At 36.9% G+C, this 19,975-nt stretch overlaps 1 protein-coding gene across 1 annotated transcript in view; it reads left to right on the top strand.

Moving 5' to 3' along the window:
* Nucleotides 1-3,611: 3,611 nt before the first annotated feature.
* The window catches only part of Aff3 (AF4/FMR2 family, member 3), a 436,486-nt gene continuing 420,122 nt past the window's right edge, over nucleotides 3,612-19,975 (top strand). Inside the window, exons 1-4 of the mRNA XM_013019735.1 lie at nucleotides 3,612-3,694; nucleotides 3,944-4,064; nucleotides 5,412-5,724; nucleotides 5,842-6,227. Of these exons, the coding sequence (XP_012875189.1) occupies nucleotides 3,612-3,694; nucleotides 3,944-4,064; nucleotides 5,412-5,724; nucleotides 5,842-6,227 (903 nt within the window). The remainder of the gene's footprint in view (nucleotides 3,695-3,943; nucleotides 4,065-5,411; nucleotides 5,725-5,841; nucleotides 6,228-19,975) is intronic.

Raw genomic sequence — 19,975 nt, 5'->3', positions numbered from 1 at the left:
TTCATGATGTTAATCCTCCCAATCAAGAAGCATGGGAGGGTTTTCTACTTCCTAACGTCTTGCAGATATTATTTATATATATATTTAGTTTCATGTTGTTACAGTATGATTAAGGATGGTTTAATTTTGGAAATGATAATAATTTCATATTTAGACATTTGTTCCTCCTCAACTACCCTAATTGGCTTTTGATTAACCCCTATAAGAAACTCCAATTTATGGATTAAAAACAAATACATGGAACAGGATAAGAAATGTTTTAGTGAAATTTTTAGTTACTCTTTTAAAACTCACGTCTTGTAAAATTGATTTGGGAATTCTGTGAATGTAATTTGTCTGCAATAAATAATAATATTGTAGCAGTTGACTACGTCTACTTCCATGTAAAATAAATACATTTGATTATATACATTTGAGGAATGTGATTCTTACATTTTTTACAGAAATAGGAAAAATCTTTATGGATGACAGAGAAAGTACCATCTTCTAGTAACAAAGAAACACAGCTCATAAGACTTGGCACTTACCTGATTTAACTTATACATTTGCCTTCCAGGGATTAGAATTCTCTGAATTTAAGTCAGTTATCCTCAGGAAAGCTGAGCCAATTTCCAGTATATCAGGAAAGAGGGTCTTTGCATTGTCAAAAGACAGAGGAGAGATGAAAAGGAATGTGCTCTATGGGCTTGTGAGCACCTACACAAATTCTACTCGTACTTAGTGGGGTGGTGGACTCACTGTCCACCAGCAGATTTCGTCATCTAAACACATAGTGTTGGGGCAATGGTGAAAGTACAGGCACTCAGGGAGAGATGGGGAGTGGGAAGTCCTGTCTTTCTCTTACAATATTTGCTTTAGGCAGGTGGTATATTAGCTCCAGTGGCCTGAAGTGACACATGGGGGTTGTGCTCTTATCCAGTTAAGGTCAAGGAGTGGGTGGGTTACCTTTGGGAAGGGCTCAGTGTTCATTGGAGGTTGCCGAGCTCCCTGTGGAGAAAGGACAGAGACACCAAGTAGCAGGGAAGAAACAAAGCTTTTCCTCTTGTGTTTTCTTTACTCTCCTTTGAAGCAGTGGGGACAATTATATCTGGGGTCATCTTGCTTCTCCTAGTGTGGAGGAATGACAAAAAGCCTCATGGTGTAATGCAAAAAGCTGGCAAGTACACTTCTGTTACTAGATTCCACGGACATGGTCCTGAGGATACTCTCTACTAATCAATGTTAGAAGCCAGCCATGGGCTGGTTATGTAGGCAGAGCCTTACTTGAGAACTTTATCTATCTTCAGACTGCAAGGTGGAGAGCTTGAAGACATCTTTAAGCTCAGAGAGGTCAGAAATAAAGCAGTTTAGTAAAGAGGAACAGCTTCCCTCTAACTCTAGCATTTCCAAATTATGGCATGATCCTTTTTACTCCAGATTGTGGAAACATATTCGTATCTTACTGCTAAATCATAGTTGGTATTTGTCCTATTGTCTTTTTTACATTTAAGCCTCATTGAAAAATAATTTATCATTTTTTCATTGCTATATTCTGTCCCTGTCCCTGCTTCTTTGTTGCTTCGCCTTTGGATCTTGGTGTCCTTATATCCTTTTCTCTTGGCCTTTGGAAAGAATGCTGACAAACATGTAATGCTCATTAAGATACCAAATGAAGGCTGGTCAGGATTCAAGTGTTTTCTCTGCTTGTGGTGTCTATATTTTTACAGGGGTGAAGACATCTTAAGCCAGAGGAATGACTCCCTAGTTGTGGAATTTCAGTCATCAGCCAGCAGATGCAGGAGGTATTATACAGGGCATGGGGGGCTCCTCAGAAGCCCAACAATCATCTGCTGTTCCATAAGGCCGTTCATGTATCATACCAGTCTTGTGTGCTTCGTGGCTTGACTCATCCAAGGATGGCAAGCATGTGTGTGGATGTCTGTGTGTGATGATTGTTGTTCATGCTGGAGAGGAAGAGTTCCCATGCATGCAGTACAAGCTTACGATTGTTTTGATTGCAAATGCCGACATTGGTCTAAAAGTGAGTTGTTCATAATGAAATCATCATTTCCCTATTGATTAAAACCTTTGTACCTGTCCATAGCATGAGTCATTTGTCCTTAGAATTGTCTCCATTTGGAATCCATGGATGTTCATAAGAGATAGAGATTCATGGGAATAATGTTCACCAGAAGGACAGGAAAGCCCTGGCTCTGTAGATGAGATTGTCATTTCCATCTGCCCCTTATCTTTGCTCTTCACTGTCACCACAGAAGTGACTGAAAGTGACTGTGACTTGAGCTATAAGCCTCTCAGTTTACAGAAGAGTCTAGAGGCTGCAGTTTCCTTTGTATGAAGGACACTGGTTGGTTTCCCAAACCTAATAATGTTGGGTAATGTACTAAGAATGAATTAAAATGCTAATAGACTCCTTGTTCTGGATATTTTAACATTCCCTAATTTTAAATTTAAATTAAATGCCTTAGGGCCTGGAACAGCTTTGCCAGAAGCATTCTTAGTGTCACCAGGTAGACAGTAGATTTTAAATATGTTCTTGCCACACAGGCAGAGCTAGGATAAGCAATATTTATTTTATGACTGTATTTTTGTGTTTTCCACAGCTATATCACACAAATATTATCTTTTTTTTACTATAGATAGCTATTTGGCTTTAAAAATATCATTATTTTCATAAAATTCCTTTGAACCCACAGTTTCTTTTATTATTATATTTTAAGTAGTTGCATTGGGTTTCAAGCCCCTACAATTGTTCCAAAGTTCTTTTATAAATGACTTTCATGTTTAGACTTTATAGCCATCCTATAAGGCATCTCTGCTTTATAATGAAGACAGAGGCTATAGAGGTTGAGTTTTCTGTCATCTGGTCTCTGGTTAGGGGACAGCTTCAATTAATAGGGAAGTGTCCTGACTCCTGGCTCAGCCATCTGCCCATTAGTCCAAGTGGGAGCTCTAAGGAAAATGGTGACAAGGTCATTTATGTTAAATGCTTCTGCCCAGAAATGAGGACAGTGCCGGTTTTGAAGGACATATGATCAAATTTCTTTATCCAGTGAGCCAAGCATGAAACAACATAAAAAAGTGTTACCTTCTGTCAGTAAGCATATCACTTCCTTGTCTCATTTGTTGAATTAGTCCTGTATTTTCTCCCTATTAGGTGGCAGGCAGATTTTATTTCTTCCTTAGTTATTTCAGTTGTCTGGTATCTGGCCACTTCATAATTGTATTTTAGAAGAATAGATATTAATTTTCTTCAACCAAAAGGCTGACTTCCTTGATGCCATGGCATAATTCAATTTCCATTCTCTCCCTTTTGTCACCTGCTCCTCTTCCTCCTGGTACATTTTTCATAGTTAGGAGGATGAGTGAGTCAAATATATCAGAAGGAGGAATTGATTCAGGAATCATTTAACGACTTGACTGATTAACAGAGATCAGAAGATGGCTTAAAACTGCAAAAGTCTTTGCAGCATGAAGTTTCAACAGCTCTTTAGGGAGCTAGTTAATGAAAGAATCACTGTAGAATGGCAGCCATACTCCCCAAGCCCACCCCCCAAAAATCCCAAACAGGAATATTCCCATACACTATTCAGAGATGATGTCATAGAGGAAATATGCTCATAATTCCTATTTACACATGCTGTAATTACCGTTGGCCTTTTGATCACTCAAGTCTTTTCCAGTCAGAGGTACTTAGGTAGTTCCTCTTTACATATCAGAGGAATTTCATTTTGGTTAGAACTTGTCCTAAGGATTTCCCTCCTGAAGATTGTAATTATATCAGACCCGAAGCTCATGTGGTATGATTAGACTGGCTTTAATCTTATCCATGTTCTGTTCTCATTGCCATTTGTTCATGAACTAGAGTTCTGCAGTCAAATACATGATACCTTGGTCATTACTCTTTAATTTTTTGGTTTGTTCTCTTTTCTTTCTCCTGATACAGTGTCTATGAACCAGATAGGAATGCATTACGGAGGAAAGAACGAGAGAGAAGAAACCAAGAAACGCAACAGGATGGTGGCACATTTAATTCCAGTTACTCTCTCTTCAGTGAGCCCTACAAGGTAGTGTGTACGAAGTTGTTCATCTTTGCCCCTACCATAAATTCTCTGTGGATGGCTGTCTTGACTGGAGGAGTTGACTGAGAAAACCCCAGTTAGTTCTCTCTGCCTATACAAACTAGGGAAAAGAAAGCTTGGCTACCAAGTAAAGTGTAATCCCCCCCTTCTCCACTCTTGGTTTTGAATTCATACGTCTGTTGGCTCCTTCAATAAAATGTGAATTTATTTAATATTGAGAACCACTTGCTGTGGTTTTTATCAATAATACAGACTTTAATTGCTGTGATTTTTATTGATGATATACATTGTCCCTTTGCTTTGGTAATTCAAAGACAATGCCATTTGTTACGTTTTCTAAGATCTTAGGAAACAAACACTATTCAAAACAGAGGATGGGTTACATATTTGACATTTGCAAGAATCAGGGCTAATGAAAAGAAATATTCAAATTATTTCTCATTTTTACCAAAGGTCAAATATATAACCTGTCTTCTAAAATGATTCATGGAGCTATGGATTTTTCATATTGGTAGATTCTTGCCCATTTAGCTCCATGTATCTTTTTTTTTGTGTGTGAAAATACCGTACAGAGGGGTTACAATTACATGGGCAAGGTAATGAATATGTTTCTTATCAAGCATTGTTGCCTCCTCCTTTGTTTCCCCTTCCCATCCCTTCCCATCTCCCCGCCCTACTACCCACTTTCCCCCCTCCCCAAAATTGTAAAGTTTGTTTTTTGACCTAATGTCTTGTACATCTCATTGTTGCAATGGGTGTACCTGTATCCCTATTTAAGCAATTTGTTTTTTCCCTTCCCCTCCACAAATTATACCAACATCAAATATAGTGAAAACAGGAGTTATACTGTGGGGGAGGGACTAACAAAAGCGATCTTTGAAGTCATGTTTTCCTGATATTTCTTGCCTGTCATTCTGGTAGCAGTAATTATTTATTTAGAAATTGGAGGAAGACCAATTCTGAGCCAAATCTGAATTTGCAAAGTAAATTTCCAGTGGGAATATGGAAAACAAAAGATAATCCAATCCTGGAAAGATGTACTATAGAACAAAGTTGAAGTAGTTAATGTTTTGATATCTGGGTAATCTATAAACTACAACACAAAGGACAGCTTCAACAATGCCTAAGGCTGTTCCTTACAAGTTTCCAGGTCTGTAGCCATGCTGAGTGCTGATGGGATATCATCAGACACTGTAAGGATTGTGATTTCATCTCTCAGCTCTCCTTTTGAGTGTGTCAGCCTGGGTTCTATGATTGTCAAGGCACCTGTCCATTACTTTCTGTGTTTTTGTTGTTTCTAACAATAGCATGGATATGTTTTTCTTTCTCCAGACTAACAAGGGGGATGAGCTCTCAAACCGGATTCAGAATACTTTAGGCAATTATGATGAAATGAAAGACTTTTTAACGGATAGATCCAATCAGAGTCATCTTGTTGGTGTCCCCAAACCTGGGGTGACTCAGACTCCTGCGAACAAGATTGATGAACATTTTGTGGCAGACTCAAGAGCCCAAAGCCAGCCCTCATCTGTGTGTAGTACCACATCTTCCACACCAGCAGCTGTCCCTGTGCAGCAAAGTAAGAGAGGAACCATGAGCTGGCAAAAGGCTGGGCACCCATCCTCTGATGGCCAACAGAGAGCAGGTAGGCAGAGCACAGGTTGCTGGTTTTGAACAGATATACTACCTCAGAGAACAATGAAACAAACCTAACCATTGTATGTTCAGTCCCTCATTCTTCTTTTTTCTTCTTCCCATGCAGCACCACAAGGCTCTCTTAGAACCTTGCTTGGAGATGGTGTTGGCAGACAGCAACCACGGGCCAAACAAGTGTGTAATGTGGAGATGGGGCTTCAGACCCAGGAAAGGCCACCTGCGATGGCAACTAAGCACAACAGCAGTGCACACTGTGTTCAGAACTTTCCTCCGTCATTGGCTTCAAAACCTAGTCTGGTCCAGCAAAAACCAACCGCATATGTACGACCAATGGATGGTCAAGACCAGGCTCCTGATGAGTCCCCTAAGCTGAAGTCCTCTACAGAATCTGGTGTGCACTGTACATCCTACAGGGGGGGCCCAGTCACTAAGTCAGAGTCAGCTAGAGCTAAGACCAAGCTTTCCAAATTCAACATCCCCAAGCAAGGAGAGGTAAGTCTGTTCTCACTGTCATTTTTGTGCAACTAAGAAATGATCCAGCTGCTTCACTTTGAAAATTGCATTTCCACATGTCTTTGTTTCAGTGATGTGACTGACTTTATGTGGTAAAACTTCATGTGTAAAACGTGGTAAACTTCCTCAAATTGGAAGATAAATATGAATTGTGTTTTTTAAATCTCAAGTTTATTATAATTGGAATGTGTACACATGTGTACATTTGTGAAGGCATGCATGTATGTATGACTTAGGGAAGGGATGCTTTCTTCAAAATAGTTCAAGGATTTTTTGTGAATAAGATAGTGATATCTGATATTGTATACCAGAAATAAAAGCACTTCAAAGTAATTTAGCACTCCAAGGGGTAAAATTTTACCTAGATGAGTTCTACATAAAACTCAACCTTTTTATGAGTTTTTAAAATTTCAAGGTAAATTTTATAAAGGAAATTTCATCATAACTCTTAAAGTACTTACTTAAGTTACTTAATATTGAAAATTGTACATATATTCAAATATATCAGATTCTCATCCGTATTATAATATTTATCATCTATATTTATTGATATTAATCAGAATTTTTACCTGCATCCTCCTTGTCAGATGAAAATGGTCTTAAGTTAATTGATATCTGAGCATGGTGATGATTCATATTCTTTATAGCATGGTTCATATTTTTTGGTTTGCATTTTGATTTTAATGTATTCACTGGTTGTGTTATAAAATGTGTGGAGTGGATGTACTGAATATGAGAATTCTGAGTAAGCACATTGCTTATTCAGAAATGGCTAGATACTTGAACAGTAAATCTGGATGAAACATTTTGTAAAGAAGCACAGCTCATACCATATTCCAAATTGGTGAAATTAGATATATAAGCTAAAATAGTTTTCAAACATTGTACTTAGAAACAGTTAAGTATTTACTTTTTATATATTCTCTCTCTTTTTTCTTTTGGCAATATTGAGCTCAGGACTATGTACTTAGTAGGCAGGTGCTCTACCGCTTGAGTCGACACCTCTATCCCTTCTTGCTATGTTTGGATGTTTGATTGGTTGGTTGTTGTTGTTGATAGGTTCTTGCTTAACATAGGAGCAGGCCCAGTGTTGCTTGGACCATAATTCTCCTCTTTTGCTTCCCATCATAAATAGGAGGACAAGTATGTGCTATTATACTCACTGTTGGTAGAGATGGAATGTAATCAGCTTTTGCCTTGGGTTGATGGTTATGTGCTACTGCACCCAGCCTTTAGTTGAGATAGAGAGTGTCCTAAACTTTTTGCTCAGGCTGGTCTCTAACCACATTCCTTGTGCATTAAACTTTTTCTCCAAAGTAGCCAAGATTACAGGTGTAAGTCAATTAGCACAGTGCAAATAAATTCTTCTTTGCAAATGCAATATCAGTGTGGCTAGAATATTCCTTGCATCTTAATTTTAATTATTTAATTTTGTTTATTTCTTTCTTTACTTATTTATTTTGGTATTAATCCTGGGGCTTGAAATCAGGACAGACTTTTCTGCCTAGGCTGCCTTCAAACTGTGATTCTCAGATCTCAGCCTCCTAAGCAGTTAGGTATGAGTCACCAATGGCTCATACTGGCTCTTAATTTGATTTAATAACAAATGAAAAGAATGATTTGACATTCTTTGTTTCCTTTCAGAAAAAGCTGAGCTTAGGCATTTCTGTTGTAGCATCTCAGAACTCCCCAGGGACCATGTTGCACTTAGAGATGATATGTACTCCATGAGATGTTTATACAGAATTTAATGAGGAAATTCAATGACATGTGTACCAGTAGATTATTTCATTACACATTTATGAGAGATTCTAAAATATGCTCATTAGGAATTAATGGAAACACAATATAATCTCTGTAGGCTTTTATTTTTAAAAATCAGAGGGAAACATGCCTAGATATCATGTATATATATATATATATATGTAAATACATACACACACACACACACACACACTTATAAAACTGAACTTGTCAGGCTCTTTGATTTTACCATTCTCATCAATGACATTCACTTGTAAGAATGCAGAGTTAATGATTGGACAGTGATGATCAACTTAAACTCTCAGATATCTATCTACTTACAACTTTCATTCTAACTGATCCAGTTAAAATTATTTTTAATTTTAAAATAATTAAAAAAATTTTAAAAATTATTTTTAATCTACCAAGGCAACTTCAAATTTTTTAGGTAAGTATTCATTTTGGAAACCAGTGAGTTGATAAAAACTCCAATGTTATTATTTTTTTTTGGTAGTGGTATTGAGGATTAAATTCAGGGCTTTACACATGCTAGGTAAGTGGTAGAGCACTTGAGCCATACCCTCAGTTTTTGTTTTTGTTTTTTGTTAGCCTCACTAACTTTTTGCCTAGGCTGGCTGTAGACTGCAATTTTCTGTCTCCCAGAAGTTTGTAGTCATGTGCCACTATTCCTGGCCTGCAAAGATGAACATTTTTATATCCAGTATAGCGTAATGCAGATACTTGCACAACTTTCATGAGGCAGTCAAGTATGTTATCAATAACTAAGATATTGTTAGGATTCCCTTAAAGGACACCAGATTGGGAATGACACCTTTGTGCCAGTATTTAGTCATCACAGAATATAAGAGATAGAGAGGAACAGTGACAGAAACTAGAGCTATATACAGCGAGGATTCCATTTTCCTACATGCAGTGGCATTAACCAGCCAGACTGCTGCTCTCCTCACATTCTATCCTGAATATGTCAGAGAGGCCAATTGTGCATGAATAGAAGAGAGGTAACCCTGACAAGAAGTGTTGTTTACAGAGTGAAATTAGAGGGGACATGCAGTTCTTATTTTAGCAAAATTCCTTGCACATTAGGAAAAATACTATAATTAGAATGTTGAAATACTTATTAGGATAATATGCCCAGTATTGTAGAAATAAAAGTCTGATTTATGCTTAGGCCCCAAATATTATCTCTGTCAGTTTTAGTCCCATCCCCTGCAAAAAAACCTCCAAGTGTTTTTTTGTTATTGTTATTTTCCATTTTTGTCTTTCTCTATTCCAAGAGAAGCTCATCAATATCTTTTTGTAGGCATATAATTCCATATTTTAGAGCATTCATATAAAATCTGAACTCATAACATAGAAATTGGAGAATTTTAGGAATAGATTTTTCTTTGAAAAGACGCTTTTATTTGGGGGAAGAGGTAAAATAACTGAATGTGGCGAACAATTTCAGAAACGTGTGCGTGGTGTGTATGTGTGTGTGTGTGTGTGTGTGTGTATTTAATATAGACATCACCAGTATAAAAATATCTTTCCAGTGCAGTAGGGAAAGTTTTTTTTCCTAGGAAATTTATAGAGAAAAGGAGCTGGAAGGAAATTATGTGCTACATTTTCTAGGATGTAAGGTGTAGAGCAAGACTTATGGTGTGGAGAATTTAGAGGCTAAAAGGGGAAGCATTAGGCAACCATGACATAAAAACAAGGGGGAGGGGCTTTCAAAAGTGGCTGCTTGTCATTGGGTAGTACATTTCTCTCAAAAGGACTATATGCACTGTGATGTGAGACATTAAACAACGAATTTGTGATTTCTGCCTTTAGGATATCTATCTGCAGGAATGGAATAAATTAGATTCTAGCACTTAGCTTTTAATTTGCAATTTCTCTCACTCATAGTCCAAACTAAATTTAAAACTGGCCTCCTAGACCTCTTTCACTTTCATCATTCTTGTAGTAGAAAAAAATGTATGGTATTTTTAAAAACAGCAAATTTGGAATCTCTTCTGCCTGATTTTGTACTTCATAAACCCCTCATTTTATCCCTTGCAACATCTGTGCTCTGTTTCTGTGGCAAATTATTTGTTATAATTCTTCAGTCTTCAGTAATAGGTAATTAGTGTAGAAAAATCCAGTGCAATTTGATGTGGAAGTTAAAGGCCTCATGAGAATTCCTTCACTGATACACCTGCCTCTTGGCTAGTTTTTTTTCCCAGCTCAGTTTTGTGTTTAATGAAAAACATATTTTCGTTGTTATAGCTGAGTCTCTTGTTCTTGACGCCACCCCTCATTAAGTGAGCCTACCCTGGAGTGCCACTTGGAAAGATGTCTGCTGTTAGGCAAGAGACAAGGGACTTAATGAATGTCTGCAACATGTGTTCTAGAACATTCTAGGACAGGGCACAATATATTTTCTTCCAACAGAAGTGAAATTATTTTCTTTCCCTCCCTCCCTTCTCCCTCCACCCCTCCTTGAACACATTTGGCTTTTAACTTCTAATTCCAGATCTAGACCTTGGAGACTGCTAGCCTGGAGGGTTAGATACAGGTTTTACATTGTATTTTAATAAAACATATATCTGTTAACACATCATTAGGTTCCTTCTGGAGCATTGAGGTCCCTGAAACTTAAGTATGGTTAACTTCCAGATCTGCCTTTCACTCACAGCATAAGGGATTATTGTCAGACTAATAGGTTTGGGTTTGGAAAGGTGTGTCATATTAGCCTCAAAGTTTTAGAATTGAAAAACATAAAATTACCTACCAGGAAAAATAGGTGACAACAAAAGCAAAGGAAAAAAAAACCTGTAATTTGTAGAACCTTTGATTCTTGTAGGCTGTGTGATCAGTTTGTTTGGCACTAATTTTAGCACTAGTTTTCCAAAACTTCAGTATTTTAATTGTTGCTTTCTGTTAATACCATAAATAGAATTGATTTGAATCTGCTATAAAGCAAAGGATTCTGATGTCTGGGAGTGCAACACATTTGAAATGCAGGGCAAAGAAAGCCTTGCTAACCAGAGCTTAGTTGATCAGGAAAGAAATACCTAAATGTGAGTATCAGTGAGTAGAGGTTATGTTAGAAGTTTTAGGAGTGGTTGATAATTCATCTATATGAGCAAAGTAACTATTTTTGGTTGATCAAAACTTTACTTGTTAAAACATATTAATTAAATTCTTTAAGATGTATTGATTAATCAGAGCATCTTCATGAACAGCCTTAAAAAATCACCATTTATGCCATGAATATAAATAGAAAGATAGAGAATTATGATTCCACAAAATAGCTTCCTAGAAAAGCAATTAACTGATTTTTTTATAAGTTCACAGAAGATAAATGTTATAGGTTTCCTATTTCTTGTCACTCTTGGTTACCTTTGTATGAAAATGGATTTCTTCCAAAGTAAAGTGGGCACCAGCCTGTCGGGCAAAAAAGGCATCTGCAAAGCAGTGTGTGTATTACATATTCATGCCAGCCGGAATTTCTTAATTACATTTGAGATGTATAATGTTTTCAAATCCAAGTAAGCTCTTAGGTTGCTTCTTAAAGAACAGCGAGTTCGTGGAACCTGTAGAGCTGGCTTATCTGTAGTGGTCTCATTTTCTTCTCGTTATCTACCCATTGCAGAAAGAGGTGTAGGCAGCTCCTGGGGAACAGTGTGGTGTAGCAAATGCACATATAGCTGTGCTCTGTGATCCTTCCTGTTCACACTTGTCCTTGCAAGAGCAGACTCCTCAATGTTGATCTCACCTGCTGGATGAAAGCATTTGCTTTCTGTATTTTAGTAAGTTATTCTGAAGGTCATAATGGAGACTGGCACATGGAAATGTTTCCATATATTTTTTTAGCTCTTTCATGTTCAGCCAGCAGGTCCTAAAAGGTAAGGCACTTAATAACATAAAATGACTTATGTTTCTATAACCCTTGATTGGAAAATCTGAAGAAAATGGAGCTCCTGTGTGAAGGTTCTGATGGCCTTTTCTGTTCCTTTCTCCTCTGGGGCTCCTTCAGATTTATGTTTAAAAGCCAAGTTTTGTAGCCTTATGGTAGGAACCACTTCTGATGGTAGAGGCATTGAGGATAGGACTCACAAAGAGGCTGTTAGCCTGCCCACTGTGTTTCCTTGTATCTTTTCCCAGTTCTTGTAAAGCTTTCTTCTTGGGAAAACATTTGGGTAGATTCGAAGACTGCTTTTTCTTAAACTACAACCTTATGAGTTTGCTGACTCCAAACCTGGGGCCAAGCAGAAGCTCAAGGCTACTCCACCATTTAGCTTTGCTGAAAAAATGTCCCTACTACATAGTCCAATGAGAAAAGCTTCTTCTGGATTTCATCTATCCTTGCTCAGATCACGTGCAGCCATTCAGAAACACAGGGAAGAGGTAAGACAGTGTGGAATGACAATAGCCTGGACACCAACAAGAATGGGATTTGGGTTTTGGCTCTACCCTCTAATAGCCAAACCATTTAATCCCTCTGGTTCCCAGTTTCCTTAGTGAGATATGGAGAAATTGATAATATCTATTTGGCAGAGTTATTGGGGAGGGAGAGAAAATGAAGTTAAAATTTAAGATAGACTTAGCAGAGTGATAATAAAATAAACACAGGTAAATATTAGCTGCATTACTGCTTCAAAGTAGAAACAATATAAACATGGATATATTATTGGGAGCAATTATATATGTGTGGGCATGTGAAATAGAGGGAAATAAAATTTGGATGTTTTTGTTGTAAACAATTGAAATCTAGAATATCAAGATTATCCTGGATTAATGTAACAAAGCCCAAGTGACAATATTCTCCCTGTGTGATGCTTAGCCCTTCTTGAGATTCTGTTTCCGTCAAGGGTCACATTTGCTGTGTTTCTCTGTATTTTTTTTCCTATGCTATTTTTAGCTGTAGTGGAACATACCATGTAAGACCTATTTCCAATTAAATGAAATATAAAATCAACAAGATTTGGGTTGGAGAAAAATATTTAAATGCTTAGGTAGTAAGCTCTTAGAATAACTAACAGAGCTGTCTGAAGCCACCATGTGTTAAACAGCATGTTTAATTGGGCTGAGCAGTGGACTTACTTATCTCCACATGATTCACCAGCATTAGCAATGCTTTTATGGCACATGAGAATAGAATCTCTCTTATGCTAGTTGCAGATCTACTTCCATAGCTACACATGTAACAAGCAGCTAGTTGACCACCCTTGAGTACCCTGTAGTTCTAATTTGACCAAAGGTCAGGCTCCAGGAACAATATGCCTTTGGAAACAAGTTTGTTTAGGCCCCACATATCTGCAGTGATTGGTCAAATTGTAGATGAAGAGTGTGGTTTATGAAATGAAGCTTACCTGAGTTTGACTCTCACTCCTATTTGCTAGAGGTCTAGTCTGTGTCTCAACTGCCTTCTTGGTGACATGGAATCATGGTAGAAACAATTGATAGTTATGAACCTATTGATAATTATGAAATTATTTTAATAGTTACATGATGTCTGGCTGATGCATAGTAAGCACTCAACAAAAATGTATTTAAGTAACCATTAATGTTGGTGGCTCTACTGGCTTTATATTTACCTTCCAAATGCCTAACTCCAGGTAGTTTGTCTGTTCAGAGTTGTAAATTAAGGTAAGTAGATGAATATCATTAAGATGTAAGTGCAACAAGATGTATGGTTTTGTTTTGATATTTTTCCCCTGATTTTGTAAACATCTCCAACTGTTCACACTCGATGAATTAAGTGATTAATTTCAGGACATAAATAAAAGAAGTCTCCTCTAGTCTGCCAATGGTCTCCTCATAATTGCAGTAATTTCTGCTAAATCTTTTTATGGGAAGAGAGGAGCCACACACTTCCAACATGGGGATCATATTTACTGATGGATGCAAACGTGGCACAGATAGAAGGCGTGCTGGCCTCAGAAACAGATGCCAAGAAGGCAGTGGCTTGGACAGGACTGATATGCATTATACCTTCTTCTCTTCCTCCTCCTCCTCCTCCTCTTTTGGTTTCAAGGGTAGAATCCCTCTGTGGGGACATGTGTTCAGGTTTTCCTGAGATGGCTGTTTTCTAGTCACAAAGTAGAGCTGGAGTGAGAAGAAGTAGGGATGAGGAGTTCAGGAAGATGAGTGAGAAGAAGTAGGGATGAAGAGGAGGGAGATGAGAGGTTTCTGGAGGAGGAGTAAGAGCCTAGACTTTGAGGCTTTCTTCAACATGAGTTACATTTTAGAGGATTTAAAACAGCCTAGAATACTGAGTTCTAAGAGGCACAAAAGCTTCTAAGAATGTCTTTTTCCTCTCTGTGTTATTCCATACTTTTCATGGTTCCTGCTTCTCATGGTTCCTGTTTCAGTTATTCAAGGGATATGTTGATTTAGGCAAACACAACCTCGTATTTATTTATCCAGAGCTTTATTTGTTGTCTTATGGTTCTCTCCTTCAGAGATATTGCTGGCTACATAGCATTTTACCATTTAGCCTTTAGTATGCCTTTGATACACAGTAAATGGAGGATGCTTCATCTGGGAGACAGAGGGTAAATTGCAGCAAATAGAAACATATATACCTGGTGGTATTTGTCTATGTAAGTTCTGTCTGTGTAAGTTCTGACAACATATACTGTTCAGCCTGCCCCACCACCGCAACAATTCTTAGAGGCCTTAAAAACTACATGGAAATCACCTGTAATGGAGGTTCTCCTCCAACCCTGAATGGGCATTTGACTCCTTGTGTCATACCCATCACAACTTAATCTTGTCTTTGCTCAAGCTCTATAACTAAGGGAGTGGGGGAACCTACAACATTGAGCAGTGGCCTTCCTCTCTTGGATGGTTCTGACCCTTCCTGAGATTGACTTGCATATCAGAAGTTCTGCAATCTATTCCTCTTCCTGTTAGTTGTGTCCTGGGATGTCATCATTACTGGCAGTGTTACTTTTGTCTACCTTACCTACCTAGAATTTAGTTTGCTAATAGGTATAAGTCAAGTTATTTTTGCAGGTAGTTGAAACTCATTATAATTTACTAGTCAGTAAATAATTTCAGTGAGAAAAACGATTAATACCCTGTTTATATGGAATTAGGACATAGCTATTGGTAGGAATCCTTGTGAGACTGAAAATCTTAAGTCAAAACTGTGTCCTTTCTTCCAGATCCGATGTAACTCCTCCATTGTCTCAGGCAGCACTAGCCACTGATATGATACTGCCTTTTCTCTAAATTCCTCTAGTGTCAACTTGTGTTCCATTACCACATATTATTATTTACTTTTTTATGTCTGACTTACCTCACTGATATATTGTAAGCTCCTGGAGGACAAGTCCCTTCCCATTCATCTTTCTCCCATCATCTAACAGAGCTAATCCTGAGTTATTTCACCCTCAGTTCTGCACATTGAGTTTCTGTGCCAGAGAACTAGAGAGGCAAACCTACTTTCAGTGCTTTGAATGATGTTTGATAGATCAATAACTGAAATAAAAAATAAAGGCCAGAATGAAGTTCAGACATGGTCTGCAATGTCAAGAGGCTTTATCTCAATTGATTTACCTTACCTCTGTCTCTTACACATGTCATTTTCTTTCAAACCTTTCAGCCTTTAGGTAGGATTCATGTGCTGTCCCTCCCAATGTTCTCATCAGATCCTTTCAGGCCTGTTCCTCTTATTCAAAAGAGCAATAATTGCTAGAAATGACTTATTGTTAATATCTTGTCATGTTTACTTCTATAATATTTTCTGTATACTCATTTTACTAGGAGACTGTTATATTTTAATTTTCATAATGGATAAAAATGAAATTTAAAAATCAGCTCAACAGTGAAGCCCCCCTCTGCATAACTAATGTCAGTCAATTTTAAAAAATGAAATAAAATCACTTCATATCCCACCATTCAGGAGAACAGAATCAACAAACATGACATGGATTTCATTCTGGAAAACACTGTCTTTTTCTTCCTTCTTCCTTTGGTATTTCTTTGTTTCATCAGTTATAGAGACTGTCTTGAGTATTGCTGAGAAACATCCTTTCAGTTGGTCCAACCTGTTTCCTCTTGTGATTTCTTTCTTTCTACATGAGTATGTACAGTCTTTCTTGTAATTTCTGTAGCATCACTAAGATGCATCTCAATATGACCCAACTCCTGAATCAGGGAATGCTATTCATATCACTTATCAGTGTGTCCTTTGTGTGGTGCTCAGATTTGAGCTCAGGGCTTTGCACTTGCAAGGCAGATGCTCTACCGTTTGACTTGTACCTCCAGCCCCTCTTTGCATTGGTTATTTTTAGGTAGGGACTCCCTTTATGTCCAGGTTGGCCTGGCCTATAATCTTCCTACCTGTGCTTCTCCTTGTTTCAGGGGATAAGAAATGTACACTACCACACACAGCCATTAAGTGTTTGTATACATATTGTGTATATTGTTTTTGATTTTCTCCTTAAAGGAATGGCCCTTATGACCAATCATTGTCTTTTTTTTTATTAGTTCCTCTCTAATTGTTTTGATCTGGAATTTTTTCAATCACGTTCATTGTATTTTCCTAGGCTTTTCTCATTTACTTGTCAGTGACTACATTTTCAGTGATTATCCTGTTTCCTACTGTTTCTGAGTTTTACAGTTTTGTTAATCTTTAGCTTTTTACATTATTTTTTAAAAATAGCTCCATTATGTGATTATACAATTTCATTTAAAAATTATGGCCCTCCATGAGCACATAACTAATTCTTTCCTAAGATTTTATAAGAGTTTAATTGTGGATCTCAATTTTGTTACTTGTAAGATTAATTTATTAATTAAGGCTTCATTTTTCATAAAAATTAGAAATCACACTTTGCTTCATTTTTACTAATACATTTTCATTCTTCTTTTAAAAGAGAATTTTCCAATATAAAGTCTCCTTAGAAAAAGAAGCAAGTTTATTACATGTTAATTAGAGCTTGAAGCTGCTTCTCATGATTGATTCCAAACAATGACTTCAAAACAGAATATTAAAGTCTGAAGTGGTACGATGGTTCTGTTCTGTGATGTCCTGCCACAGAAAGAGGCTTCTACTCCTTCTACTCTAGTTTCTGTGTCTACTACCTGCATTAGGACCACTATTTTTCTCCTTTTTAATGGACATGCAATAACTATACATGTTTATATGGCACAGTATGACAATTCCATACATATGTTATAAAATAATGGAAGCAGAGCATTTACCATATTTATCACTTCTACATTAACTGTTTTTTGTGGCAAAAATATTCAAAATCTTTACTTTCAGCTATTTTGAAATATTTAATTTAATTAATTATAGCCACCCAGTACAGTGCAGTAGAATACCGAATTTAGTCTTTATAACTCTGTACTTATTGACCATCCTATCCCTATTTATCTCTTCTTCCACTATCTTTAGTAGAAGTAGAGTGAGGTCATACAATATTTGTCTTTCTATGGCTGTCTTATTTTATAGAATACAATTTCTACAATGCTCATCCAAGATACCACAAATGACAGAATTGTCTTTTTATGGCTTTTATGGCTGAGTAGTATTTCACTGTGACCATATATCACATTTTCTTTATCTGTTTGATTCCATATCTTGGTTGTTGGGAACTGTGGTGCAGTAAATTGGGAATGCAGATATTGCTTTCTTTTTCAATAGACTGATTTCATTTCCTTTGTATATATACCAAGTAGTAGGATTCCTAGATCATATAATAGTTCAATCCTTAATTTTTTGGAGAACTGACATACTGTTTTTCATAATGGCTATACTAATTTACATTCCTGCCAGTAGTTTCCACATGATCCAAGATGGGCTATATTGTTTGTCAGCATCAGCAAGATGGAGAAGAAAGGGGAAGAAACAACCTGTTCATAAAGATGCTACCTAGAAGGAGCACAAACTACTTCCTCTCATACCTTACTTCTCAGTCTCAGGTGATTGAGGCACTAGAGTGTAGCTGAGTAACAGTTGCAACATTTACTGTCATTTCTTTCTCTCTCTTCCTCTCCTCTCCTCTACTTTATGAGCCACTCAAAAACTGTATTTCTCCTGTCTTTATTTCCTAGGATGCAACAGATAATAAGTGTATAATATGGAGTTGTTGGATTGGTCTTTTTGAGTTAAAACGCCACAGTTGGTGCATTGTTTTGAATTTCTGAAAGAATAGATGTATACATTTATATTTTAGAGTATTCTAGAAAATTTGTCAAATAGATAAAGGCTGCCTGTTATGTTATTCTAGTTTTATAATTGTCCCTGGAATCAATGATAGCTACAAAGTATATGGATTTGATTGAAGTAAGCATAAATATAGTATGAAATGTCTTTGGATAATAAGTGGATTCCTATCTAAATTCATGAGCTTTTGCATGACATTTGGTTTAAGCCTGAAATGGATTAATCTTTTTCTGATAAAGTTTTATAAGCTGTGATTCCTCTGGTGACCACATTTAATTAGTTGTTAAATAAACTGCTTATCTTTATACCAACAGGTTTTATAACTGCATGTTTTTCTGGGCTGCATTTCACAGATTAAATAGCTGGCACAAATTTGAAAAATAAAATTAATGCTCAAACTACATTATTCTAACAGAAATTAAAACATGCCCATTTTCAAAACAACCAGTGCTAAGTGTAAAGGACAGAGATAGGGAAGACAATTTAAATGCATACATTTTCATGAAAATAAACTTACTTTGCTTTTCTGAGTTACTGTTCCTACCCTCCCTAGAAATCAGTTCTGTTTATTTTTGCAATTCTGTAACATTTTGTGATAGATTCTGAACTAGTCTCTCTCTCTCTCTCTAAAATATTATAAATCAACTACAGTTCTCCAACTTGAACATAATGACATTATGATTCAGCTGCCCCCTCCTTACTCTCAGCTTTTGGAACCGAGAGAAGATACTTACAAGGACTTCTGATGTCAAAACAGCAAAGATTTATCTGCTGCTTTGTGGAAAGGAACTCCAGTGAGATAGACCTAGAAACATCAAATGACCTTTTATACAGATCAAAGTGGGAAAGTATCTGAGTTACTGGGAAGAACTAATATCCAAAATGGAAGGAAGATCAATTGTCAGGTTGCCTAAAGGCATAAAGTTCTGAAGGATTTAATTTTTTCACTGTTCTAATCAGTTTCCCTAGAGCAAGGCGAATTTTTAGCAGAGACTCTCACCCTCCAGAAATTTCTTAATCTTCATCACAATTGAAGTCCAGTGGTTTTTACCTGTCAATGTGAATGCCTCCTCCTCACTTAGATACACTTGCAGTGAGGGCTGCTCTAGGAGAGCTAAGCAGGATCACTTCTGGGCAAAAAACCATGATGGCTCAGTTGTTTGTGTCCAAGAATGACTTGCATGCAGTTTGTCTGAGATCCAGCTTTACATTGCCTTTACAATGCCTTTACAGATAAATAATGTTCAAGTTATTCCCTTTTTTCCCCAACTCCTTTCCTTCTATTTCCTTTGTTGAAAGTCAGGTTGACATATAATTATCTTGATCTCTGAAACAGTGTCCGGAATCATCTTGGATTCTTCTTTTTTGTCTTCACCATTTGTCCTCTTTATCAGTCTCCTCTCCAAATCTTAAAGTCCCCTTTCTGGTTAAACATTTTGCTCACATACCAGCTTTTTTTCTGTTTTTTTAAATTTTTTTAAACTTTATTTATTTACATACCAACTTTTCTAACTCATGAATGTCTGCCCAGTTGAATTCTCTTTAGCAACTCCTTGAGCAGCATTATCTGTTTAACCATTGTGAAGGTCCAGTTTCACCTTTCTTTCCCAGCCTAAAAAAAACTTGCAAGCTCACAAGTTCCTGAGGGATAGGATACAAATACTGTATGGATAAATGTAAGCTATTTAAAGAGAATTTAATTTCATCAGTAATTTAGAATATTTAGGGTAAAGAAAACCACAGAGCATGAAATTTACCATCTGAATCATTTGTAAGCAAACCATTGAAAAGTGTAAAGTATACAGTGTTTACATGG

The sequence above is a fragment of the Dipodomys ordii genome, unplaced genomic scaffold (genome assembly GCF_000151885.1).
Source record: "Dipodomys ordii isolate 6190 unplaced genomic scaffold, Dord_2.0 Scaffold47, whole genome shotgun sequence".
Classification (NCBI taxonomy): Eukaryota; Metazoa; Chordata; class Mammalia; order Rodentia; family Heteromyidae; genus Dipodomys; species Dipodomys ordii.
This window is presented reverse-complemented; position numbering and strand designations above follow the sequence as displayed.